The sequence below is a fragment of the Saprolegnia parasitica genome (assembly GCF_000151545.1).
Source record: "Saprolegnia parasitica CBS 223.65 unplaced genomic scaffold supercont2.85, whole genome shotgun sequence".
Lineage (NCBI taxonomy): Eukaryota > Oomycota > Saprolegniomycetes > Saprolegniales > Saprolegniaceae > Saprolegnia > Saprolegnia parasitica.
This window is the reverse complement of record NW_012156479.1, coordinates 105,058-130,440: the sequence shown is the minus strand read 5'-3', so window position 1 is coordinate 130,440 and position 25,383 is coordinate 105,058. Positions and strand designations below refer to the sequence as shown.

At 58.9% G+C, this 25,383-nt stretch overlaps 10 protein-coding genes across 10 annotated transcripts in view; 4 read left to right on the top strand and 6 right to left on the bottom strand.

Moving 5' to 3' along the window:
* The window catches only part of SPRG_21179 (hypothetical protein), a gene marked incomplete at both ends in the record, with an annotated part of 3,363 nt that extends 748 nt beyond the window's left edge, over positions 1–2,615 (top strand). Inside the window, 10 exons of the mRNA XM_012351750.1 lie at positions 36–163; positions 217–409; positions 461–623; positions 668–1,117; positions 1,166–1,528; positions 1,587–1,741; positions 1,792–1,915; positions 1,979–2,113; positions 2,164–2,266; positions 2,317–2,615. Coding sequence (XP_012207140.1) covers positions 36–163; positions 217–409; positions 461–623; positions 668–1,117; positions 1,166–1,528; positions 1,587–1,741; positions 1,792–1,915; positions 1,979–2,113; positions 2,164–2,266; positions 2,317–2,615 — 2,113 coding nt within the window. The remainder of the gene's footprint in view (positions 1–35; positions 164–216; positions 410–460; positions 624–667; positions 1,118–1,165; positions 1,529–1,586; positions 1,742–1,791; positions 1,916–1,978; positions 2,114–2,163; positions 2,267–2,316) is intronic.
* A 96-nt stretch (positions 2,616–2,711) lies between these two features.
* Positions 2,712–3,652, bottom strand: SPRG_12687 (hypothetical protein; the record flags this gene model as incomplete). Its single annotated transcript, XM_012351738.1, has 5 exons — positions 3,591–3,652; positions 3,371–3,542; positions 3,216–3,327; positions 2,992–3,157; positions 2,712–2,941 (listed from the first exon to the last, which is right to left on the bottom strand). Exons 2-5 carry the CDS (start codon positions 3,514–3,516, stop codon positions 2,712–2,714), a joined length of 654 nt encoding a protein of 217 aa, XP_012207128.1. The 5' UTR covers positions 3,517–3,542; positions 3,591–3,652.
* A 1,000-nt stretch (positions 3,653–4,652) lies between these two features.
* On the top strand, positions 4,653–5,819 carry SPRG_12686 (hypothetical protein; the record flags this gene model as incomplete). Its single annotated transcript, XM_012351737.1, has 2 exons — positions 4,653–4,890; positions 5,086–5,819. 2 exons carry the CDS (start codon positions 4,653–4,655, stop codon positions 5,817–5,819), a joined length of 972 nt encoding a protein of 323 aa, XP_012207127.1.
* A 205-nt stretch (positions 5,820–6,024) lies between these two features.
* SPRG_12685 (hypothetical protein) lies at positions 6,025–8,442 on the bottom strand (the record flags this gene model as incomplete). Its single annotated transcript, XM_012351736.1, has 6 exons — positions 6,025–6,274; positions 6,327–6,827; positions 6,881–7,072; positions 7,152–7,443; positions 7,502–7,701; positions 7,756–8,442. 6 exons carry the CDS (start codon positions 8,440–8,442, stop codon positions 6,062–6,064), a joined length of 2,085 nt encoding a protein of 694 aa, XP_012207126.1. The 3' UTR covers positions 6,025–6,061.
* Positions 8,443–9,096: 654 nt separating this feature from the next.
* SPRG_12684 (hypothetical protein) lies at positions 9,097–11,313 on the top strand. Its single transcript, XM_012351735.1, has 8 exons — positions 9,097–9,317; positions 9,368–9,587; positions 9,631–9,714; positions 9,765–9,947; positions 10,003–10,284; positions 10,330–10,499; positions 10,560–10,940; positions 10,986–11,313. The coding sequence occupies exons 1-8, from the start codon at positions 9,109–9,111 to the stop codon at positions 11,293–11,295; spliced, it is 1,839 nt and encodes a 612-aa protein (XP_012207125.1). The 5' UTR covers positions 9,097–9,108; the 3' UTR covers positions 11,296–11,313.
* Positions 11,314–11,460: 147 nt separating this feature from the next.
* On the bottom strand, positions 11,461–11,838 carry SPRG_12683 (hypothetical protein). Its single transcript, XM_012351734.1, has 3 exons — positions 11,774–11,838; positions 11,633–11,713; positions 11,461–11,582 (listed from the first exon to the last, which is right to left on the bottom strand). The coding sequence occupies exons 1-3, from the start codon at positions 11,786–11,788 to the stop codon at positions 11,472–11,474; spliced, it is 207 nt and encodes a 68-aa protein (XP_012207124.1). The 5' UTR covers positions 11,789–11,838; the 3' UTR covers positions 11,461–11,471.
* A 786-nt stretch (positions 11,839–12,624) lies between these two features.
* Positions 12,625–14,728, top strand: SPRG_12682 (hypothetical protein; the record flags this gene model as incomplete). Its single annotated transcript, XM_012351733.1, has 10 exons — positions 12,625–12,851; positions 12,898–13,102; positions 13,150–13,233; positions 13,287–13,466; positions 13,513–13,794; positions 13,841–13,963; positions 14,006–14,052; positions 14,099–14,386; positions 14,441–14,494; positions 14,548–14,728. The coding sequence occupies 10 exons, from the start codon at positions 12,625–12,627 to the stop codon at positions 14,726–14,728; spliced, it is 1,671 nt and encodes a 556-aa protein (XP_012207123.1).
* Positions 14,729–14,771: 43 nt separating this feature from the next.
* SPRG_12681 (hypothetical protein) lies at positions 14,772–16,837 on the bottom strand (the record flags this gene model as incomplete). The annotated part of the gene is made up of 5 exons (XM_012351732.1): positions 14,772–15,357; positions 15,399–15,568; positions 15,626–15,907; positions 15,967–16,149; positions 16,196–16,837. 5 exons carry the CDS (start codon positions 16,835–16,837, stop codon positions 14,772–14,774), a joined length of 1,863 nt encoding a protein of 620 aa, XP_012207122.1.
* A 904-nt stretch (positions 16,838–17,741) lies between these two features.
* Positions 17,742–24,046, bottom strand: SPRG_12680 (hypothetical protein; the record flags this gene model as incomplete). Its single annotated transcript, XM_012351731.1, has 5 exons — positions 17,742–17,910; positions 17,956–22,970; positions 23,352–23,400; positions 23,461–23,652; positions 23,703–24,046. The coding sequence occupies 5 exons, from the start codon at positions 24,044–24,046 to the stop codon at positions 17,742–17,744; spliced, it is 5,769 nt and encodes a 1,922-aa protein (XP_012207121.1).
* A 407-nt stretch (positions 24,047–24,453) lies between these two features.
* Positions 24,454–25,383, bottom strand: part of SPRG_21178 (hypothetical protein) — a gene marked incomplete at both ends in the record, with an annotated part of 1,516 nt that continues 586 nt past the window's right edge. The window contains 2 exons of the mRNA XM_012351749.1: positions 24,454–25,034; positions 25,086–25,374. Coding sequence (XP_012207139.1) covers positions 24,454–25,034; positions 25,086–25,374 — 870 coding nt within the window. The remainder of the gene's footprint in view (positions 25,035–25,085; positions 25,375–25,383) is intronic.

Here is a 25,383-nt window from a genome sequence, read left to right as displayed (position 1 = left end):
TGACTCGAATGACGCTGGTGCCGAGCGTGTTGCAGCTCCTCTGCAACGAACCTGCTCGGGCCCTGCCTGCGCTACGTGGTCGTCAGCGGCGAGCCGCTGCACGCAGATCTGATCGCAGCACTCTTTGCCGCACTGCCGTATGTGCAGCTACTGCACCTCTACGGTAGCATGCATCGACAGAGAAGAGATAAATCCTCATGCATGGAGAGGGGGTAGGCAGCACCGAGGTCGCGGGCGATGCGACGTTTTGGCTCACTACGACGACGGCGGCCCCCGTGCCCATTGGCACCGCCATCGGCGCGACCAAGCTACGGCTCGTGGACGCAGAGGGGGCTGAGATCGCGAGCGACGAGACGCGTGGTGAACTCTACATCGGTGGACCGCCCCTCGCGCGTGGCTACGTCAACCCGTACGACCGTCAATCTTGTCGAGAGGGTGTTGAAAGCATTTGCGCGGCTAGGTCGGACAACGAGTCCCACCGCTTTTGCATGCTCCACGGCGAGCGCTGGTTCAAGACGGGCGATGTCGCCTACTGGTCCAAGGGCCTTTTGTTTTTCTGTGGTCGGACCCACGCCGGGTATGTCAAAGTGAGTGGTGTGCAGGTGCACGTGGCCGCGATCGAGGTAAAGACGCTGCGGGGACAAAAGTCCTCAAATCCAATGTGTAGACCACAGTGCGGACGTACCTCGGTCAACACTACCTCAAATGGAAGGTGGCATTAGCACCTATCGCTTCGTCGGAGGGCTGGCATCAGTACGACACCCTCGTCGTCTGCGTCGGCATGGACGAAGACGACACCATGGACATCGATGCGCTTCGCGACGCCGTCGAGAGAGAGCATCCGCGTGTGGCCATGCACGTGCTCACGGTGCCGATCGCTCGCTTTCCAGAGACGTCGAGCGGCAAGGCAGATCCGTCTCAGATCCCTGCGCTGTTTGCGCAGCGGTCGTTGCCGTCGTGGCTGCGCGCGCTGCTGCCGCGTACGAGTGGCCTTGCCTCGACCCGGTTGGATCCGTCCACGACCTTGACCGAGCTCGGCCTCAACTCGATGGCGATGGCCATCGTCCTCCACACGCTTCAGTCGCAGCACGAGATGACGCTGCGTCCGATCGAGCTGGTAGTTGATAATCGTTTGAACGACTCAGATGCATACTGGATACCGTAGGCAGACATGACCGTCGCCGACCTGCAGGCGCTCGTGCAGCGCAAGCGGCCTCGTGCCATATCGCCCGAGGCGTCGAGGAAGCGAACGCGCGTGGCGCCGCGGATGGAGGCCGTGCGGTGGCGAGTGCGCGCCCACAAGTGCATTGACGCATCCCCGCGCCTCGCAACGACCGACGTCGGCGAGTACATCATCGTCGGGTCCCATGACCATACCGTTCTCTGCGTTGCCGCCGTGGACGGACACGTCGTGTGGCGGAAAGAGCTGCCGGATCGCGTCGAGTCGAGCGCTGCCGTGGCCAAGAATCAGGTCGTTGTCGGCTGCTACGACGGCGGCGTCTACTGCCTCGACGTCCTCTCCGGCAGCGTACGATCTCGACCGTCTCGTCGCGTTGGCCAGTCTCACAGCCTCTCTTGCTTTGTAGACGCTGTGGGTCTTCTTCACACAGGACCAAGTCAAGTGCTCGCCAGTCATTGTCGAAGAGGAGAATGCCGTCGTTGTCGGGTCCCACGACCACCACGTGTATGGGCTCGCGCTCACCTCGGGCGCGTGTCTGTTCAAATTGCCGTTCACCAAGAGGTACGACTGCGAGGTGGATCCAGAGTAGTACGAATTCGGACTCTTATTAGTGTTTTCTCCAGCCCCGTGTACGCTGCGACGGTGCTGTACTGCGCGTCCCTTGCCGGCGAAGTTCGCGCCTATGCGTGGTCGTCGCTGCGCCACGACGCGCCGACGCCGCTGTGGCAACACACGGTGTGTTTGTCCATTTCTTTGATTTCAAGTTGATACATGGATACAATCGAGATGGATGCCTAGTGTCCAGCCCCCGTCTTTTGCAGCTTGCGCCTCAGCGCGCGTCAGAGTGTGCTGCTCGTGGGATGCGCCGACGCCTCTCTCTACGCGCTCTCGACGACGACGGGGACGCCGCGATGGTCCGCGGCGACGACCAAGGTTCGTACGTGGCAGTGGACGCCTTGATACATTGATATTTTCGTCGGTAGCCCATCTTTAGCGCGCCCCGTATCGCGACACTGAGCAGTGGCAACGAGGTGGCTCTCTTCGGCTCGCACGATGGCGTCGTGCGTTGTGTGTCGACTGCCGACGGTACGAGTTCCCGTCACGAGATGCACCCGCCGACGTGGGCGAGTGCGTAGGTGTCACACTGGCCTTGGTGGACCTCGGATGCACCATTTACGCGTCGCCCGCGATCATTTCCGATCGCGCGACGACGCTGCGGACATGTGTCTGCACAACGGACGGGCACGTCTACCTCTGGGAGCCCGAAGCGCCATCATCGCCTGCGACGCTACTCTTTCAAGGCGCTGGAGACATCTTCTCGTCGCCCCTGGTGCTCATGGACGAGAGCACGATTGTGGTTGGGACGCGCGGCGACGTGCTGGTTGCGCTGCATGTGCCCGAGAGTGACGCATCGTCGTCGACCATGACACAATAGCAGACAACATGTCTTATTCTGTGTTGCGTATCGTTGATTCGTATCGTCCAACGCAGACAAGGTGTCTAGTCGCAGCTCGCTTCGAGAGCGCGGCGCTTAGGGCGCCATGGAAGCGAGGAGGACGGGAAACACAAATCGCATGGCGGCGGCTGAGAGCGCAAACTCCAGGACGAAGCCGATGACGCCGCCAGCGACAATGTCACTTGGGTAGTGGCGACCGAGCGCGAGGCGCGAGAAGCAAATCACGGTCGCCCAGAGGACCATGATGGTGGGCATCGCGCGGACGCTCCATGCGCCGAGCATCTCTGTCAGGATGCGCGGGTAGTCTATCGCAGCATGCTAGAGCCCACGAGCGGATACGAATGCAAGCACGTACAGTGCGCGAGGTACACGATGAGCGCGACAAGGCACCACGACCGCGTCGCATGGCCCGACGGGAACGAGTGCTGGTCGGGGCCGACAAAGCGGTCGTCCGACTGGTGGTGCGGCGGGCGCTGGCGGCGGAAGATGAGCTTGAAGATGACGATGCACACAATGTCGACCTAGCCGCCGTCGTGCATAAGAAGGACACGCAGGATGGCATCATCACGAGGCTCGTACAAATTGGCAGAGGTAGAAGAAGTAGAGGAAGGCCTTTTGGCCGTTCGTGATGGACGCCAGCACACCGGCAAACGACGCGAGTGCGAGCAGCGGCAGCACGATGAGCAGCCACCTACACAGCGCCATGAGCGACATGCTGGCTAGCATGGCCTTACAGGATGCCATCGCCCGTGAGGCTAAAAAACTCCCAGAGCAGACGCCACGCCTTAGAGGTGCCAAAGAGGCCGTAGATGCGCACGGCCAGCTGGAGGTCGACCTGGTACAGGCGCTCGGGCAGCGTGAGGTTGTTCTTGTTGCCCATGATGAGGTGTTCGCGCTCGCCCGCTTCTAACTCCAAGCTCATGCTCAAGCGACTGCAAATGAGGACGGCCCCACCTGCTCGCTACAACCCGGCGATCAGCACCGTCTGGTCCGGCGCTGATATTTGAAAGCAGCCGCGTTCTTTTTTATTCTTTTATTCGAAAAAGACCATTAAAAGACACTAAAACAAAGTAAACCGCGCTGAATGGCGTTGTTACCATGTTATGGCACTACCCGACACGGTTATAACATGGTTTTACAGTGCCCAGCGCCAGGGGATAGCGCCAGGACGATGTCGGGCCCTCATGACGCCTTCGCCGAGCCATGACGAGCTCCATGTCCCTGCAGGATGCGCTAAGTATGAGCGATGAAGATGAGGTCGACCTACTGCGGTTGTACCCTTCAGCCATAAAGATGAGGGGTTCATGGGTCGTCGACAAGGTGAAGTTCGACGACGCAACGATACTGCCCTCTGTCCCTAATATATTGCTAGCGCAGCAGATGAGCAAGGGACCTCCTTCCACAAGGAGAACCAGATCGTCGCCGGTGCCAAGGTCTTGCACTGTTTGGCCACTGCTACCTTTGTTCATGCCAGGGCTTTGAGGCAGTGATCCGGCGCAGCCGCTACGCCCCGAGGTATCGCACGGCAATTGTACTTCGCTGCCTCTTCGATCAACGCATCTGTGCAGTGATCTGATGGCCGAACCCTTGCACATTCCGAGGGATGTCAGTGGCACGCCGCATGCATGCGCATGAATTCATAGCGTCGTTGTATTGGACGCACTCGAAAGGCGCTGAGAGCGTCGCCATTTGCGCGTCGGCCAAGGATAGTTGGATGGATAGTTAGATGGATGGATGGATAGATAGGCTACTCCTGTGGAGCTCTCCTTGCCCTTGCACGCGCTGCCCTAAGCGGGCGTCGCATTCTCGCCGTTGTCGTGGCGCGCGGCTGTCAAGGACTCGATCAACCTCATTGGCTGATGTCTTGGCGCTGCACGATTTGGATTGGTCAAACTCAAACCAATGGACCAATCAGGTCGTTGTGCGGCCTTTCTGCAGAGGTTGCGCGCTGCGAGCATCTCTTGGACGCCCCTTGGCCCGCGGTGTCTCAATCTTCCTTTGACCACGTGCAGCACAATGCGTCTATACGCTCTCACACTGGGTCTCTTGGCGCATGCAGTTGCCGCCGACACGACCGAGTCGGCCGTCACCCTCGTCCTTTCGTACGTCGTCCGCGCCGTGAGCCTCCGGTCGCCCGCCGGTCCGACGCCCGCGCCGTCGCCGCCCGACAGCTCGCTCGACTTGCTTCTCAACGACCACTATTCGCACATTTGGGGGTGGTCTCCTTGCGGGGTTTGGAATTCCCGTCGGGCTCGTCCTCGCGTTTCTCGGCTATAAAATGTGCACGGTCTCGGCGCTCTTTTTGCGGGCTTCTCGCTTGGCGGTCTCTTGCTCTACGTGCTCTCGCTTGTGATTTTCGCCGACCAATCGTACATCGTCACGGCGACGTGGGTCGGTTTTCTCATTGGCGCGCTCCTCATCGGCGCCATCTCGATGCTCCTCGAACAAGTCGGCAACTTTGTCATTGGCCTCTGCGCCGGCGCGGCGTTTGCCGCCATCCAGCACATTTCGTTTGGCTACAAATACTGGCCGTCGAATCCGAACGGCGCCTTGTACATCAGCGTCGCGTCGTGGGCTCTCGTCTTTGGTGCCCTCACCGTCCTCGGGGGCAAGCCGCTCCAGATTGTCTCGACCAGTCTCGCCGGTGCGATGATGACCGTGTGGGGCATTGGGTACTTCTCGGGGCGCTACCCAAGCGTGTGCGACCTTCCGCGCAAGCAGGCGTTTGCAAACGGTCCGTGGGAGTATGAGATTCCGTCGGCGTGGTGGGGCTACCTCACAGCGACGCTCGTGTTGTGGGTCGCCGGCATTGGCATCCAGTTTGCCGTCACGGCCGTCGAGCCGGTCGTCGTCAAGAAGGAAGATCACCACGCGACTCACGAGACGACGCACCACCGCGAGCTCTACGCGCATCACCACCTCTCGCCGTACCGCAAGTCGCGCTCGCAGCGCAAGTCGTCGTCGTTCTCGTCGTCGTCGTCGTCCGACACCCAGCGCCACCACGGTATCGAAATGACCGAACGTCGGCACCACGACGACCATAAAGAGACGAAGAAGCACCGCACGAGCAGTCGCGATGCAGGGTCGTCGATGCCCGACGGGGTTCCGATCGTCGAGACGCACTACGTGCAAGTGGGCACACCGCATCACCAGCACGACCACCGCCGCCACCACAACTTTTAACCGGTCGGGATGGACCTGTACTCTACAACTAAACTTACAAAACAGACAACTTTTGTGTCTTGCACATGTAGTATCGCGTGTCGTGCCCATCCTGCACACCAGCCGTTTTGACGAAGCGAGGTGCAGGGTCCAGAATGTGCTAAATGGAAACGCCCACAAGCCGCGCATCGTGGTCTCGATTCCGTTGACCACGACCGTGCTCGGTCTAGCATCATGTCGCACCGTACATTATTGTCTATCCATTACGAGACAATTTTGGCGTTCAAAAATGCCACGTCGTTGGGCGGCCGCCCGAGAAAACTCGAGACAAGGTCGGTCGCATCGACGCTGCCGCCGCGCGCCAAGATACTCTCGCGGTACTCGACGCCCGTGGCCTGGTTTAGAAGACCCTCCGCCGCAAACCGCGTGGCAAACAGGTCGGTCGCAACGACGTCGCTCCAGAGGTAGCCATAGTACTATCCACAATCCGAAAATTAGGGTTAGGGTCCACACGTGGGGGGGTGCTACCTGTGCGTCGTAGGTGCCGACAAGGTGGCCAAACGACGCCGCGACGTTCGTGCCACGGGTCATCGGGATCAAGTGCACGGTGCGGTGCAGCGTCTCGAGGAGGTGAGCCATGTCACCTGCATCATCGTCGCCATGCACGGCCTGGTCAAATAGCGCGAACAGCAACTGGCGTTTGGTCTGCAGGCCGGCGCAGACGTTGCGCGATGCGACGAGCGTAGCGATGCGCTCGTCCGAGAGCGGCTGCTGCGTCTTGTAGTGGCACGAGAGACGGCGCAGCATGTCGGCATCCCAGCACCACTGCTCGAGCATTTGGCTCGGTGCTTCGGCAAAGTCCCGCTCGACGGCCGTGCCGCCAAAGCGCTTAATGTGCACTTCCGAGCACATGTGGTGCATGACGTGGCCAAACTCATGGAAGAATGTGACCACCTCGCTGTGCAGGAGCAGGGACGGCGTGGTTGCGCTCGGCGGCGTCAAGTTGGCAACCAAGGCCACAACGGGCAGCTATATATCACCATATGTCGATCGTTGGCGCCTTCACTTCATGCCGTCGCTACCTGTCGTTTGAGCTCAGTGTCAAGCCCCGTGGCTTGGAGCCCATGGCACGCGGCGTGGTGCGAGACCTTGCCGCTGCGTGGGAAGAGGTCGAGGTACACGTAGCCCATGAGGTGGCCGTGCCGGCGACCAGCCCGCGCGTCGTGCAGGGCAAACATCCGGACGTCGGGGTGCCACACGTGCGGCGAGGGCACCTACATAGTGTCGTGGGTCGTATAGCGGTCTTATGGATCGGATGATAGCGGTCTTATGGCAATCTTCGGGTGTCATGACCTCGGTGAACGTGACGGCGAAAAGCTCAGTGAACGTCTCGAGCAGCACGCGTGTGACGTGGCATAGCGGGAAGTACGCTTGGAGCTCGTGGTGGTCGACGGCGCAGTGCGTCTTTTGGTACATATGGAGATAGTACCGATAGTCCCACATGGCCAACGAAGCGTCTTCGCTCGTCGGTTCAGTCGCGTGCTTGAGCGCAAGCAGCGATTGCAGCTCGGTCTCGGCGAGCGGCGTGAGCTTTGCATCGAGCGCGTGTAGAAACGAGCTGATGTTGGCGGGCGACTGCACCATCCTAGGTAAACGTACAACGACGGTACTGTACAAGCCATGCAACACGATGCGCACGGTACCGAATGCTGGCCACAAAAGCCGCGTGCGATGGAAAGCCAAGGAGCGACGCGGCTTCGCGGCGAAGGCGCAGCATCTCTTCCAGGATCGGGACATTGGTCGCTTGGCAGCGGCTACTGAACGCCGCCTCGACACGCTGCCGCGTCGCCGCCACGTCGCACGTCTGCAGCACCGATAACGCGATCGGGTAGTGCATCGTCACCTGCGTGACCAGATGCACATGAGCGCGACACAAGGACGCAAACAAGAAACGGACCTTGAAGCACCCATACTTGTCGGTCGCCATGGCCGTCAGCACGTCGGCCGAGACGCCGCGCAGCTCATCGCGGGTACAGAGCACTTCGGTGGAATCGTCCGAGAGGTTTTTTGCAAACGCAGTCGCAAGCGATGCAATCTTCTTCTGGAGCCAGAGCACGCGCTGCCGGAGCGGTGCATCCAGGTGCACGCCGTTGCGCTCAAAATCACGCACGAGGCGCTGGACGAACCGACCCTTCTCGCCCTCGAGGCGCGCGCCCACGGCGCTGTCCGCGAGCGCCTTGATGACGCGGTAGACGTCGGCGCGCATGCTGCTGTAGAGGCCATAGGCGGTGATGGCTTCGTGGGCGGCCGTCGCCGCGTCGCGCAATGCTGGCGTCGCGCCCACGTCGCGCAAAAAAGTCACGCTGCTAATGCGCGGCGACAGCTCGAGCTCGATTTGCGCGAGCCGCGCCGCCGTCTCTTCGTACGTGCAGGACTCGGCGAGCGCAACTTCGTCGTCGACGGCGCGCCACGCCTCGAGGATCGCTGTCGTCTCGGCAGCAATGTCTGCTGGCGTCAAGTCAAAGCGAAGCTTCGTGAGCGCCTTCTTGTGCGCGACGCTGAGCGCGCGCCGCTTGTGCACCACGAGGAGCGCGAGGCTCACGGCAACGGCGGCGGCGACACCGACGCGTGCGGCCTTGACCATGATGCAATGTGGGAGTAGCCGACGCGTATCCGGAATTATCCGTCCGGAAATCGCACCGGGTGCCGGATTCCAGCGCCCGATGGACCTAAAACTAGGCCATCCAGGACTCATTGACACGCTGAAAACTCAAGTGCCAACCATGAGTGCCAACACTCACTCACCACCTACTACTGCTACCTACAGCTATCAACCACTACTAGAATTGATAAAAGAGCGACAATCCCACGGCGCACTCTGCTTTGGTCGACCTGTAGAAGCATAGACAGTTGCTCAGTGGGCCTACAGCAACGCTCAGTCCCGCAACGCGAGCAGTTGAACCCACTCGTCGCCTGCCCGCGCCGCTGCCGGAAGATGTCCTATTCGTCCGTGCCCTGCTGACGCTTCACCCAGTATCTTTAAGAGCCATACGTCTGCAGGAGGACTAAGGACTGGCTTTGCTCCCTCGCCAAGGGACGAGGCGATTCGCGATCTTCCCGCAAGATATGGTGTCGTCTTGTCTATGAAGTTATCGTATCCTGCTCATATGATGATATTTTCCCAATGCTGCCTCAAACGAGAAGTCTTTCTCGCTATCTAACAGTGTTAATGGCGTAGTGAGACGCTTTGGTGAACTATACTCGTATCTTTCGAACGACCACTTCACTTTTGGTTTGGCTCGCTGCCAGCATGATGACCTCGCGACCAAGTACCTACGGAACACCGGCCCATGAAGGCGATGGGCTTCTCTCTGCGCCGCGCCGCTCCTCTTCGTTGCGCGCGAACGTCCTCCTTGGACTCAATGTCGCGATCGCAGGCGCCTTGGGCCTTGTCGGCGTCTCGATGCACATGTCCCACGCTCGCTTTGAAGCGCTCTCGGCCAAGATGGACGATTTCTTGTACGTGTATCTGGTCGTCTTGCCATGATGGCAATGGCTAGCGTGCCTAGGAGCCAAGCACCGACGGCCGATCTGCACGCCGAGTACCGATCCCATGCTGTGGCCCCGTCCAAGTACGCCGTGAAGCACGTGACACCACGCAAGGACCAGTCCCAGCGCGGAACGTGCTGGGATTTTGCCACCATCGGCGTCCTCGAACAGTCGTACCGCGCCCACGGCCTTGCCCATGGCTGGCTCGAAGAAGACGAGTACGTCTCGTTCTCGGAGCAGGTGCCTCGATCGCGCCACGCCCTTGATTCTACCGACGAACTAGGCGTATGGTATTGCTGTCATGGAGCTTTGCGCGGGTCCGCCGTCGTCGCCGCAGCAAGTGGCTTGTCGCGTTGCCGGCGACTCGGTAGGAGCTTGCGACACATGCCCGATATATTGATATTTGGCGGTGTACAGATGTGGAAGAATTCGACCGAAGGCGGCGAAGTCGGCGAGCTCTACTACCTGCAGCACGGACTCACCAACGCGGTGTTTCCCCACGCGATTTGCCCGTACATCAAAACAGGCGGGAACGACTCGACGTGCCCGGGGCTTTCATCCGACCGCCGTCATGACAACCCGCTCAAGTTTAAAGTGCGCGTACGTGGGTCGTGTCTCTAATCGATGGGACAATATGTACACATTATTGTCCTAGTCCATGGAGACGTGGTACGACGACTTGACGATCAAGGCGCGGCTGTTTGAGCAGAAAAAAGCCATGGCGCTCTCAACGCCTGTGACGTACGTGACGCACTACTACCCGTGCATTGGCGAGTTTGCGTCCGACCCACACTGCACCTTGGACCACTGCACCTTGTGCCCGACCGAAATGTCGGCAACCTCGTGCTGCGTGCCGCTAAAAGGCGGGCGCAACCGCAACATGGAAGGCGAGTTCTTCTCGCACCGCGGGATGACGATTGAAGGCGGCCATGCCATGGTACTCTATGTGTACATATGCAAACATGGGAGACACGCAGCGTAGCTCCTTGTCGGCTACAACGATGCGTTCATGACGCGCGATGGGTTCACGGGTGGCTTTGTTGTCAAGAATTCGTGGCTCGACGGCCCCACGCAAGGCAGCCATTCGCTCCACTACTGGATGCAAGAGCACTCGGACTGGGAAGAGCGCGTCGTTTGCCCCAACTCGTACAAGTACGTGAAAGAGTTCGAGTCCGTTGGATTCCAAGAGGATCACGTGTACCTATCTCTTAGTCCGTTCAACTGGTACCAATGCGGCAACGACGCCGAGCCCGTCGTGGCGCCTGCCAACACGTCGACGTCGACGGTGACGACGGCGCCGCCCACCAAAAAAGAGGCGTTCAACCGAACCAAGGCCTTTAACGGCGGCATTAACGCTTGTCTCTCCAAGGAGACGCTCGTGTACGCTGAAATCAACTACCAGCCGCTGCACTTGGTGTGCATCGACGAGCGCCAGTGCTCGAGAGCTGCGAATGTGACGTACTTTGTGAAGAACACCACCGACTGGGGCGACCGCATGACCATCATGTGCCTCTGGGAGTACAATCCGGCCTCGGACGCGCGCGCTTTTTGCCTCAAGCCGATGCTGGAAGTCGACATTGCGAAAACGTTGACGTACGTTAGAGTTGCTGTGGAGCGATTTTGATTCGTTTTGAGTAGGCCCGTGCCCACCGAGGTGCGATCCAACGACCCGGACCGATGCGGGTTTTACTTTATGCCGTACGAGTCGATTCGCCGGTACATTGCGCAGTTCCAAGGCTTTTATGTCAACGCATTTGACATTGAGTGGCACCCGCAGTCGTATTTGCGCCATAAAGCCAAGTACCCGCATCTCAACTACGACCTCCCGCGCAGTCGACGGCCTTCCAGCACGCCGACCACTTTGACGGGCCGTTCCCGTTTGCACAGGTTGTCGACTTTCCACACAACTAGTGCTTCGTTCCTTCTGCCTGCAGTCTGGACTTTGTAGTGGGCCCTTGAACATTGATTCGTTGAAGCCTTTCTTGTCGCAGTAGTGAGATCTCGTAAGGTATTGTTTCGTGGAAGCTACAGAGTTCAGCGAGACTAGACACCGCCTCAATTTTGTACATCTCGATAGTACATTTCGAGTTCTATTATGTATAAATCAAGAGAGCGACGGTAGCTTTACGGCTTGACGCGCTGCGCCACCGGCGACGAGGCGGCCGTACTCGTCTTGGAGTCGGTCTCGTGCACCGTACTCGACGCGTCGGCGTCACCTTGTTCGCGGCTCACGGGCTACCGGCGAAATTCAACCCCTTCACATTGGGCATATAGAAAGGACGTACGAGGTTCATGGCCCAGTCGGCCGAGTCAAAGCGCTGGCGCTCGAGACGCTTGAGAAGGACGCTCTTGGCAAGATTCAAACACTAGATTCGGTAGCATATCAAGAAGCCGTGATGTCAGGCAGTAGCAGTGATATAAGCTACCTGCGGGTTGCCCATGCTGGTACGGTTGAAGAGTTAGCTGAGGAGAACGCTGCGACTTGAAAAGTGACGCTTAGAAGGTGTCGAGAATCGGAGAGCTGCCATGTGTCGACGATCTTATCTCGGCGCTGATTGGTGGATGCCTCTGCCTTTTCTGGCAAAGCGTGCATCTAATTGGCTGAAATTAATGCGATGCGGTCGGTAGCCTGTCATACTCGATGTTCTCGAACGTCTGTATCAAAGGAAAGAGGAACTCACGAGGCAGAAGTGCGACGCCGAGGCCAAGCCCACGGTGCCGGCTTCGCTGTGTTCGCGCGCCGCGTCCACAACGCCAGGAAGTGACTTGTACGTAGCGACGTGAGTCACGCAGTATCTTTATCCAGCTCTGACAAAACGCCTCGCAAAGTCATTCTCAGGTTCCACGAACACCTCTACAGAGTAGCGGGTGCCGGTCGCACCCAAGCATGACATGATCTCACAAGCTACTCGTATTGAGGACTTCATCGCGATGTGTGTACGTCTAGTCGTGCTGGACGTGAGAAGAGACGCGTACCGGTAGAATCTCTCCCTTACAATCGCTCAACAAGAAACCACCCACTTTAAAGGCGCAAGGCTGCTTGCTTCCTACTACACTACCGGTAGTATTAACAGACATGTGCGGCACCCGATCGCTCTGTGGCATGTCGCGCCGTCTTGCCCGGTTGCAGTTGGACGGCGACCGAGCAGGGGATAGTCGCTGGGATAGTCGTAACCGACTAAACGTGGCAGAGACGCGGTTGGTGCATTTTTGGCGCCAAATTTGATCCACGTGGCACGCTGATAATACCGTACCACAAAAGCGTTTTCGCTCCGAGATGCTGCAGTCGTCCCCGTACGCGCCGCTCTACGGCTCCCAAGAGCAGCTCCCCGTCGTGCGCCGCAGCCGCCTGCAGACCTCGAAGCGGTGGCTGACGCACTATGGTCTCTTGATCATTATGGTCATGAACGTCGGGATTCTTGTCCTACTCGGATGGGACCTCCATACGTCGACGGTCAACACTACCCGCACTTATGCGACCGTAAACGTCGCCACAGCACCCACGTAAGGATGCCCTCTCTTTTTCATTGAGACTCATCGCTGTCGGTAGGGCCCCAATTAGCACGATGACGACGGTCGTACCAATCTTGCCCGCCAAGTTCAGCGTCGACCACGTCACTCCGTACAAGAACCAAGCTGGTCGCGGAACGTGCTGGGACTTTGGCACGATCGGACTCCTCGAGCAGTCGTACCGGCGCCACGGCGTCTCGCAAGGCTGGCTCGCACCCCACGACTATGTGGCCTTCTCGGAACAAGTTGGTGCCTCTTTTCCAATCCAAAAACGGATTCCTAATGTCGGTAGGCGTACGGGATCGAAGTCGCGGCCATGTGCACAGGTCCAAGCACGTCGCCCCAGCAAAAAGCGTGTCGCATTGCCGACGACAATGTACATACGTGCCGATTGCGAGCGTCGTGCAATGGCCGACTTTGCACTTGTAGATTTGGCGCAACTCGACCGAGGGCGGCGAAGTGCCACTGCTCTACTACCTGCAGCATGGCCTTCACGACGCCGTGTACCCCGACGCTGTCTGTCCATACATCCCGACGATGGGCCATGACCTCGAATGCCCTGGCCTCGCCTTGCGCCAACAGTCCAACCCGCTTCGCTTCACCGTCGAGGTATGAGAGCCCCGTTCATTTGTCAATTGAAAATAAATCATTCTAGTCGATGGAGACATACTATGAAGAAGCGACGATCAAGGCCCAACTCGTGGCGCGCGGGAGCGCCATGCCGTTCTCGACCAACATGGTGACCGTCACACACTACCTCCCGTGCATTGGCGACCTCGTGACGGACCCACGCTGTGCGCCATCCGAGTGCCACCTCTGTCCGCCCGAGCTACCGCAAGCCACGTGCTGCATCCCTCAGTCCGGCGACAGCAGCGTGACAATGGAAGGCGAATTCGTGTCCCACTCGAGCATGGCCAGCGACGGCGGCCACGTCATGGTACCTTAAATGTGACGCGCTCATGTCAGATTGCAAGTGGTATTAGCTGCTCGTGGGGTTCAACGACCTCTATGAGACGCGGGATGGCTTCACTGGTGGCTTTATCGTGAAAAACTCGTGGGCCGACGGTCGGTACCAAGGCAGTCATTCGATGCAGTACTGGATGCAGGCAAGTGGATGCTCGCAATCCGATCTGAGTGTGACGATCTAGAACATTTCCGAGTGGGAAGAGCGCATTCTGTGCCCCAACAGCTACAAGTACGTGCATTTCTGATACCCACTCGCTCATTTCTACGCTGTCTAGTCCGTTCAACTGGTACATGGCCTCGGAGGAAGATGCGCTTGTCGGCATCGATGCCGTCTTGTCCGACGACTCGAAGCTCTACGCGCACCTCAACCAGATGCCACTGCATTTGCGCTGTAGCGACGCCGATGCATGCGACCCGTCGCTGGTCTACTTTGCGAAAAACCGCACCGACTATGGCGACCACATGTACATCATGTGCTTTTACGAGTACAACCCGTCGTACGGCACATCGACGCACATGTGCTTGTCCCCGATGCGGCAAGCCGACATTGCCTCCGTCTTTCAGTACGCTTCTTGTCAATGGTCGACATGTGGAAATGATTGTCTATCGTTCTGTAGACCGATGGAAGTCTACGAGAACGACCCGGACCTGTGCGGCTTCTACTTGATCCCGTATGCGGTGAATCGCCACATCAACGCGCAGTTCCAAGGCTTTTTGTCAACAGTTTTGAGATTGCGTGGGCGCCGCAATCGTATGCCGCCAACGCCAACGCGTTTCCGCAGTACGACTATGGTCCACTCGCGCGGTCGACCAAGCGCCAGCGACACGTGTCCTTTGACGGTCCATTTCCCAACGCGCACGTGTTCAAGACGCACCGACATCGACATGCGTTGTCGCAGCACTAACAATAATGTCATGTGCGTAAACAACCAGACACTGTTATCTCTTTTATGTTGCGTGGAAATTGATGTGCTCGGCAAACGGGAACGGGCCCGGAAAGTCCGCACGGCGCTGTGTCTTGGTCGACGCCTTGAGCAGCGTATAGTCGTACTGCGGAAACTTCGCCTTGTTGGCTACGAAGCTCGAGTCGGCCCACGTCATGTCAAAGCTGTGGATCCGCAGACCCTTGTAGCGCGCGTTGTAGGCGCGCAGCGTCTCGTACGGCATAAAGTAAAAGCCGCAGAGGTCCGGATCGTTGATGTACGCAACGCGGGGCGTGAGCTCCTTGGCGATCCCGTCGAGCCGGTTGGGTTTCAGGCAGAGATCGCGCGTCGCGTTGGTCGCGTGATCGAGCTCCCAGAGACAAAAGTTGTACATTTTGTCGCCATAGTCGGTCGAATTCTTGACAAAGTACGTGGCATTGGCGCGGCACATGTCGGCGCTGCAGTCGAGGTGCAGCGGCTGCTTGGAGACATTGGCAAACATCTCGATCTTGGGCTCCATGCACGGACCAAAGCCTGCGTGCCACGTCGACGTCGTCGTTGCATTCGCGCCGACAACTGCAGCATTTCCACACGCATAAAAGTTCATGGGACTAGACACATCTCTCAGAGACGTAAAAAGAGCAATCTGTACCTGTGGCTGTTGGGGCACAAGATGCGTTCTTCCCAGTCCGAGATGTCTTGGAGCCACCACTTGATCGAGTGCGACCCCTGCGTCGGTCCGTCGGCCCAGGAATTCTTCAAAATGAAGCCACCCGTGTAGCCGTCTTGGGTCAAGAAGGCATCGTTGTAGCCCACCATGAGCTACAAAAACCATGTCACCACAAGCCTACAAGTATCAACTTGATAGATCGATAGTACCATGCCGTGGCCGCCGAGGTACGTCATCGAGTGGTCGTGGAGGTACTCGCCCTCCATGTTGATGGCCTTGATACTAAACTGCGGCACACAGCACGTGGTTTGCGTCAGGCTGGCGGGGCACAAGGTGCAGGACGACGGCGCGCAGTGGGCCGCGTCATAGAACGCGTCGATGCACGGGTAGTAGTGCGTCACGGACGCGATCGACGTGCTTAGGTCCAAGGCCGCGCCTTGCTTGACGAGTTCGCGCTTGGCCGTCATGTCGTCGTAGTAGGTAAACATGCGCTAACAGACATATTGTCCACAATGCAGATATATCGATCGAAAGGAAGCGTAGTGTCTACCTTCATTTCAAACTGGATCGGGTTGGTGCGGAGCGCGGCGTCCATGCCGTCACAGACCGTGTCGTTCGGACCGTGCTCGCCAATGTACGGGCAGACCGCCTCGGGTAAAATCGCGTCCTTGAGCCCGTCTTCGAGGTAAAAGAGCGCCGAGCTTTCGCCGCCTTCGGTCGAATTGTTCCAAAACTATACAAAAATGTCAACATGAGAAAAAAAGTATCAAAGTATCAACCTCGTCGCCCGCAACCCGGCACACGACTTGCTGCGGCGACGAGACCGGGCCCGCGCAGAGGTTGATGACGCGCGTCCCGTACGCTTGCTCGGACAGCGCCACGTACTCGGTCTCGTTCAAGAATCCTTTCATGACGCCGTGTTGTCGGTACGACCACTCGAGGTACGAGATCGTCGCAAAATCCCAGCACGTGCCGCGGCGCACTTGGTTCTTGTGCGGGGTGATGTACTTGGCCGCAAACTTGGTCGGCAGCATTGCGTGTGGCATCGCCTCGAGGATCGCCGTCATGCGCCGGAGCTCCGCGAGCTGCGCATCGAGCGACGCGGGAGCTGGCGCCTTGGCGTGCGATTGCGGAATCTTGTCGGTAATGTCGACGGCCTTGAGAAGGCCCGAGGCCTCTTCGAGCTTGAGTGCGGTCGCTTGCAAGCTCGTGTGCTGCGCTTGGACGTGTGCGAGCGCGTTGTCGTAGTGCGTCATCGAGCTGTGCATGACGACGCCCAAGGCGAACATGACGCCAATCGCGACCGCGTTGAGGACGAGGAAGATGGCCATGCGCCGGGCATGGCGCCGGGGCGGGCGGCTCAAGAGGCTCTCGTTCGGGTTGGAGCCGTACGTGCTGCGCAGTGGGCTGTAGATGTCCATGGCTGCTGGAAAATCGCAAGTGGGTTGAAGATTGTCAGGGTCGCGTCCGGATACGGAGCGGCGATTACTATGGCGCCACACATTCATACTAAAAGCAAGTCATAGAAACACAATATGATGATAGTATACGAGTATCTAGTCATATTATAAACCAATCCGGATAATTGGCCAAGTTGAAGTGGGCGGGCACTGCAAGGTCGCACCTCCCCGTCCACCACCCAGGACCTGCCGCAACGACGACGACAGCAAGCAAATCGCCAGAGACCATCCGCCACAAAGCGCCCCAGCGATGGACTCGGTTGGGTATTGTTGCATTCTCGCCAGCTTCGCGCAGGGGCCTGTATCTGCATTCCTTGGACCACCAAAGGGAGACGGGTGACGACGACGAATCAGGTTGAAGGCGGCGCGTCTGGTTGAGCACGCCGACCACTACTACATGGATGTGACGCCGTTCAGAACGAATGGACAGCAGACCAAGCAAACAAAGGCGAGCGCAGCGACTCTCTGCGTGTGATGTGTGGTTACGCGTTCGCTGTGGCCATGGCGGCTACAAGCGATCTCTGGATTTGAGAATAAGTGCCTGCTATTGGTTGCGCAGGTACCAGCCAACGGCCAGTATCACTGTTGGTTGCGCAGGTACCAGCCAACGGGCAGTATCATTGCACGATCGGCTTCGAGCTTGAGAATTTGTATGGAGCTAGAAGCATGCAACGGAGCGCGACCTCCTCGGCCATGTGCTGTGGTCAATGATAGACACCGTCCTCGGACTCGGTGTTTGAACGATCTTTGAATCTAAAAGTCGATGGATGTACAAGCTACCACACGCGTCGAGGTACAGACTGCGTCATTGGTCGCTCGATCGGTGGGACTGGACCCTTCATTTCGTCTCGACCAACTACGCTATCTATTCGAGCAATGGCAATGCAGCCGCGAGGGCAGGCGGTGCGTCGCTGTTTATGGGAAGCACGAACGCCCGCCACGTCTTGATGTCGAGCAGGACCATCTTGGTTGGAAGGCGCAGTGTGAGCAGTCCGTCCAGGGCAGCAGAGGCTCGGTCCAGGTGGTAGACGTGCCTAAGTACCCATTGTGTCTGCGTAAATTGGTATTTGGCGCCAGACGAGAGGAAGAGGGACGGCACTGGCGTCATCGGCGTCGCATGACGACGCACAAGGAAGTAGCACACGCCGTGGGAGACGACGACGGTCGCCAAAAGCAACACAAGTCGTTCGAGGCGGCCAATCAAGATTTTGCCGGCGTCACAGACCACCAAGGCATCCATCTGGTATAGATCGCAATGCAAATCGATCGACGCGGCGGGTGTCACGGGCCACACGAGCGTAATCGTCGCGACAACTGCGTAGACCAGAAAACTGTTGAGGGTGACATAGTACGTCGCATAGTCGCCGGTTGCGACCAAAAGAATATCGTTGACGATCGTGATGAGCCACGTGACTTCGTTGGCGGCGAGAAGCGTCTTGTACCACGGATCATAGGTGGTCGCAAAGCGACTAAAATACCCCGAGTACGTCAGCTCGATCGTCGCTGTCGAGAGCACGCAGAGGGCCGTCATCGCGCGGAGCAACAAGAGCGGCCGACCCACCCATACAATGCCGCCGACACGGCCCAGCTCGGCCATGTTCCAGCCCTCAAACTGCCCTTGGCAAGCGAGCATGTAGATGGCCGCGAGGCCAGCGATCGCCATCATGACGCAGGTGACGTAGAGCACCCCGGACCGAAAGTACTGGGCGATGTTGCTCGGTACCTCGGACGCTAGCGGCGGCTGGCTCAGTGGTGCTTGGACGTCCGTAATGAGCGTGAGGGCGCCAGCGTCGCCTTGAAACGAGATCACTTGTCGACTGCCAACGACCCAGTCGTACAGAAAGAGCCAGGCGAAAAAAGCAAAGTCAATTTCGTCCTCATCGAGGAGGTTGATCGTCACAAGTTGCAGGATCGTCGATGGGCTCGAGGGGGTTGTAAACAGCATAAACGAGACGTTCATCGCGCGCACGAGCTCGTGCACCTGCAGCACGTTTTGCGAGAGGTCCGAGGGGCTCAGAAAGCCGTGCACAAACGACGTCGTCGCGTTGAGATAGACGAGGCACGCCGCCTGGTACGACGGTTCGTGGAGACACACGTCCGTGTAGTTGTCGCTTACAGCTAGTTGCGCGAGAAGAGCGCTCGCAATGTACTGTTGTCGCGTGGGCAGAACTTTCGACGTAATGCCCGAGTGGGCCATGCACGTTGCGTCGTACGAGAGCAGGTTGACGAGACCGACCGCAATGATCTGTCCCGAACTCAACTCGGGACAGAGCGGCGAGCTACCAAACGCCCCATAGTTGGCGGCAACCCACGTGCCAGGCACCGGATACGAAGCATCGAGCGGCTTGATAGCAGCATACGCCTTTGTGGCAGCACTTTCAGTGGCGAGCGAGGTGCGGGTTCGGTCCATGATAGTCGCCACAAGGCGCTGCAAGGCCGGCGGTGGCGCGACATACATCATATCAATGGACCCGAATGGCCCCAGGCGCGATGCAGTGAGTGACAAGCTCCGAGGCAATGGCAGTGGAAGGGTCCCGTTCGTCGTATACACCGCTGCAAGACTCGTGTTGGCAAAGGCGTACGTGGCGCTACCCCGCAGCAGACTCAAGCCGCCGATACCTGAATTGTTGCGACGGATTGCGCCGAAGTCGTTGGCGAGTGCCCAGTACATTTTGAACGACGTTTGCATCTCAAAGCGGTCCGTTGTTTCTTGCGACGTGAGCTTGAGCGGGTACGTGACGCCGTACGCATTGCCGATGACGTAGCTCCCATGCACACCAATGCGCTTGTAGTTTTGCCACTGCGTCGTAAAGTGCGTGAGGTTCTGGGCCCGCCAGTAGACCGCTTCGTCGGCTACCGAGAGGGACGCTCCAAAAGTGGCGCGCAACCAGTTTTGCCCGGTCGACGAGTGGCGCAGCTCGTTCGCGATCGCGGTCTCAAAACTGGGGCCCCAACACGCGTAGAAGGAAGCGACTGGGGTGTTGCGAAGCACCGTTTCGAGAAAGACGGCGCCATTGGACCGCATTTGACGACAGCGCGACTGCCGCGCGGCCGAGTTGGCCATCTCCCACGTCGCTTCCAAGTCGACGTAGCAGTACGGCGAGAAGATCCACGGCATATTGCAGCCGCTCGAGCGACGAAGACCTGCAATCGATGCTTCGATCGAATTGAGCCGTGAGTACTGGAGGTGCGCGCCATAGTTGGCTGGCGACGTTACCACCGTTGACGTAGCGGCAAACGATGCGGCGAGATTGATAGACGGTGCGGTCAACTCTAGCGCCGGCACCGCTGTCGTGCCGAGCATGAGCTGCTCGTTGAGCCAATTGGCAAAGAAGGCGTGGGCGCCCGTGCTGTTGAAGCCCGCCCAGAATAGGTCGTTCGAGAGGTTCACGTGCGAGATGTTGAGGTACGACAACGAGCCAACAATCGACGACGCGATATAGCAGAGCCCCACAACGCGACGCAAAAGGCTCCATCGAACCGATCGCTTGTCTACGAGCTCGACAAGTGTCGGTGCGGGACCTTCGATGCGGGACCGAGCGCGCCGCATGGGACGCGGCAAGACGACGACCTGCGGCGATGTCGAGAGGGTGTCCCGGACCAGTACCCAGAGCTTGATGTCAAAGAGATACTTGGAACCGCGTAGGCGAAAGGGAAGAAGCCCAGCAAGAACGCACGCTACATAATCCATCGCACATTGCTCCGACGACGAGCTGGCGGCCGGTGTCAAGACGGCATCGGCAAGCCCGCTTAAAAGCAGCGGACCCGCGAGGATTGGCCGACGACGCAAGCATAGAGCCAACGCCGCCCACGAGAGAAGGACGCTTCCGACTTTGATCGTAACAATCAAAGTCAGACGCGTCGCACTGCCAATGTAGATCACCCCGCTCGAGCACGAGACAGCGTAGTCCATGTTGATGCCAACGCATTGGCGGTCGAGGACGCCGGTAACCTGGACCGGCGAGAGCACTTCGAGCAAGAAGAGAGCACCCCACGCGAGCAGGCTGGCGATGGAGCTCAATTGCCGCGTGCGTTGCTGCGTGAGCAGCACCAAGAGATCGCTGAGAACGTATGTGAGCCATGTTGCCTCGCCCGCCACGACGGCCGCTTCCAACCAATGACGCGACGTCGCCACCAAGCGCGATGTGCCCGCCGTTGATGTGGCAAGAGACGTGTGCACGGAGCTTAGTAAGAGCGTCGCCGATGCCGCGCGCAAGAACGTGAGCGGTCGGCCGAGCCAGACCGCACTGGTGACACGGTTGAAAGCCAGAAGGTTGGCGCCATGGAAACCGAGTCGCGCGTGGCATGCATAGGCGAGCGCGAGGCCGCCGACGCCCATCAAGACGACGGACGTGACAACAACGAGGTAGTAGAGAATCTGTGTTGCTCTCTGTACTTGTTGCGTGCCCGTTGTGTACAAGAGCGGCGCTTCGACATTCGAGATTAATGCGACGCTGCCGACGTCCCCTTGGAACGAGAGCACTTCCCGACGCCCCAGCGCCCAGTCGGCGAGGAACATCCAGCCAAAAAACGTAAACGACGGCTCCAGTAGTGGCTGCCGAAGCACGCGCCACGTGCCGTTCGCGGTCGTTGCATATTGCATCAGCCCAAGGTCGAGGCCGACATCGTGACGCGCGGCCGACCAATCACCGATTGCCACGTGGGTGGGCCAGATCGCGTCGACGCCGTTCAGCGCGGCCAAGCACGTGGCTACTGAGGAAGGCGCTGCCGCAGCGCAACGAGTCTCGCTGGACAGTGTGTTGATCGTGGCAACGCGGGCTACAAGTAGTGCGAGCGGGTCGAGCACCATCTCGAGTGGTTTGGGTGCTGAGCAGTCGTTTGTAAAGTCAAACGACTGCTGCACGTACGATGTAGCTGGCAACGCAACACACAGCGGGTTGCCGCCATAATAGCTGTAGCCGTGCCACGTGAGTGGCATCAGTTGAATCGGTGTAGCCGGCGGCACAAGTGCGGCCACGTCGTTGGCACCAGCGACTCGAAGCGCTGCAACGGCCCTCAGAAGTGATGGTGGGACGGGAACGTGGAAGCTGTCGACACTCTGGAAGGGACCAATAAGGCGGCGAAATTGGGCGGCTTGGGCGGCAAACTGCCCGGGCACATCCGTGTTGCCGTGCATGACCTCGACGTCGAGCGCCGGGAGGTCCACCGAGGTGTTGGCCAGAAAGTACCGTGACGAGCCTCGAATCAGGCTGCGGTTGAACACGTGGTTTTGCCAGAGGTTGTTGAGCGGTAGCCAGAAAAGGATCACCGACGTCCACGGCCCCGCGCCTTGTGGCACGTCCTTGAGCGTCAAGAGCTGCGGCATGCCCAGTGCATTCTGCATGACCATTGTCTCGGTCACGCCCGGTCGATACCGGTTCTGCCACTGTAGTTCAAACGAACGCAAGTTATGGCGTCGCCAGTAGAGGAGTTCGTCGGCCACCGACGTCATCGCGCGCGCCGTCGCTACACCGCGGAGGAACGACCGGCCGTGGCTTGTCTCTTGAAGTGCGAGCTCCACCGCGACCGTGAACGGGCCATTCTCACCGCCCCAGACCGCTACATAGTCGGTCCACACCACATTGCGCAACGTGGCTTCCATATAGACGGCTGCGTTTGTCGCATAGCTCTCTTCGCACCGACGCTGGCGCAGCTCCGTATGGGCGACTTGAAAGGTTTTGTTAAAGTCGACCCAGCAATGCTGCACACACATGCGCATCGACCAGCGCGCGCTGAGAATACGCAGCTGCGGCACTGCGTACTCGATCGACGTGAGCTCACTAAAGACGATGCGCCGGGCGTACGTTGACGGCACTGTGGTCGATGCCGTCGCCGACGCGTAGAGCTTGTTGACAGTCGCGTCGGCCGCGTAGACATTGAGGGCACTGGCGCGTGTTAGCATCAGCTGCGCGTTGATCACGTCGATGAGAAAGGCTTCGTGGCGCGCCGGCGAGTACCCCGCCCACCAGAGGTCGTTGGCGAGGCTGGGCGAGAGGAGGGAAAGGTACCAGAGACCAGTGCCCAGCGAGACGAGAATGTACAGCATGCCGGCTAGGGCAAAGGCGCGTTGCCGCGCCGTGGGCGGTGTGGGCACCTGCGCCGCTGATGGTGCGACTGCCATCGAGCGCATGTGCATGCTACTGCGACGCGACAGGCGGTGCGATGAAACCGAGCAGTCGAGAAACCGCTTCGGCTTGGTTGGATTTCCCACCAGACCCCAAGTAGCAGTGCTGGGTAGTGTATGAAGAGCAAGGGAAATAATCATTTCGGATTGCATTTGTTTATAGCACCGTATATGGCGCTAGTACTCGAGGTTTGGTTTACATGTGGAGATGATGGAGAACATTGTCTGCCTCATCCCATGCGTTTTTGAAGCTCCATGGAGACAATCCCAGTTGCACCGACCTCTTCGCTCTAACAATAAAAAGGGTGACGCAGGTAATCTCAGTCACGCCAATGGCACGCGTACTAATACCTGCAGAAGGACAAACGGGCCTTGGAGCTTCTCGAGAAATGTCGCTTCCCTAATGGCCATAGCGGTGCATGGTAGCACCATGCTTCTATACCATCGTCAAGGTAGATACTTGTCTTCGTCTCGGATGCGGTAGGCGAGCAAGACGCGTGTCTCGGGACGCACGACGACGTCGACTAAAGTCGATAGCAGCGCGTCGTGGTAGTCGGCGTTGAAGATCAAGTCGGCGCCAACGACGTAGTCCCATCTCGTTGCATTGGCGGGGTACGTTTTGTGGAAGGCACTTAGCGACGCGGCGTCACCCCTAAGCAAAGCCGCAAGTAGAAATAATGTGTATGGAAGAAACCAAGAAACCAGGGCAAGTGGAGGGCGGGAATCGGCGGAAGGCCATTGCGCTGGACGTTGTCGCGAAAGATCGGAATCGCTTCGTTATCGCCGTCGGTAGCAATGACGTTGGCGCTGTGCGATGCCATCTTGATGGCGAGGAACCCAACACCTGAGCCGAGCTCGAGCACGGACCGACCCGCGAGCTCCATCGTCCGAAGCTTCTCCCAGAGGACGAGGGACGAGTCCCAGAGCGCGCCGCCCGTGCTGTTTTCGCCAAGGCCAAAGAAGTTCTGCGTCAACGTGACGCCGTCGACCGTGACCCGCCACTGGGCCTTGCGCTCGCAGTTTTCATCCTTGACCACGTCCGTCATATCGGCTTCAACGCGCCAAGATCAAGATGGTCCTGCCTGGATTTCAATAGATTAAAAACACCCAACTTTCGACATCACAAGGCGTTTCCTATGCAATGGCCGTATCCACGCCGCTTGTAAACGCCATGCTCTCTACAGCACATGGATCGTCTTGTGCTTGCTTCCTCTTGGCCAATGTACGTTTGATCGTTGCGTCGTATGTGTCGGCCTTGGGCACGTAAAGTTGCGTGCGTCTGGACCAGAAAGTGCACCAACCAACTTTGGATCCGGATACGGCGGGGAAGTCCCTGCGAGATCGATGAAGCGAGGTGAAGGCGGTGGGGGATTCCCTCGTTCTTCCCGCCAACGGCTTCATCATAAATCACAACGCGCGTCGTATTACGCGTGACTTGGTCTATTAAATGTACTTAGAGAATCATGCGCAGCGGGTCTTCGACGAGCTCCTTGAACGACGCGAGCCACTGGGCGCCGGTCGCGCCATCAATGACACGGTGGTCGCAGGCGAGCGTCGCCGTCATCTGCGTCGCAAACTTGTAGATCTGGGTCGCGTCCGGGTCGTCGTTGGGCACGACGCGCTTCGAGATGACGCCAAGGCCGAGCGAGCACGCCTGGTTGGGGCTCACAATGGCTGCGAGGGCCTTGACGTCGTACATGCCAACGTTGCTGATCGTAAAGGTACCACCCTCGAAATCGTCGTCGGCCAAGTCCGAGTGCTCGTTCGTGACCTTCTCGACGAGGGCGCGCACATCGGCGTTGAGACCATCGAGGCCCTTGAGGTTCGTGTCGCGGAGGACCGGCGCCACGACGCCGCCGTCGACCGACATCATCATGCTGATGTTGACGTTGTGGAACTGGCGCACAAACGTGCCCATCCACGCCGAGTTGGCGGCCGGGATCTTCTTCATCGTGAGCGCCGCGGCGCGCAGGATAAAGTCGTTGACCGAGAGCTGGTCGGTCTCGCCACGCGTCTTGTTCAAGAGGTCGCGCGCTACAGAGAATAGGATGCATGAGGATGGCAAATCGGATGGAATTCTAATACCCGAGAGAAGCTTGTCGAGCGTCACGTCGATCGTCAAGTGGTAGTGGGGCACGTCAAGCTTCTGCTGCGTCAACTGCGCCGCGAACGCCTGGGCCTTGGCCGAGAGCGGGACGTCCGTAAAGTCACCATGATGGACAATCGGGGCGGCGACGGCGGCGACCGGCGCCGCCGCAACCGGCGCGGCAACCGCCGGCTGCGACTGGACGCGGGCAAGCGCCTCTTCAACGTCGGCGCGGATGATGCGGCCCAACGGGCCCGAGCCCGAGACACCGGCGAGCGTCACGCCCGACTCGCGTGC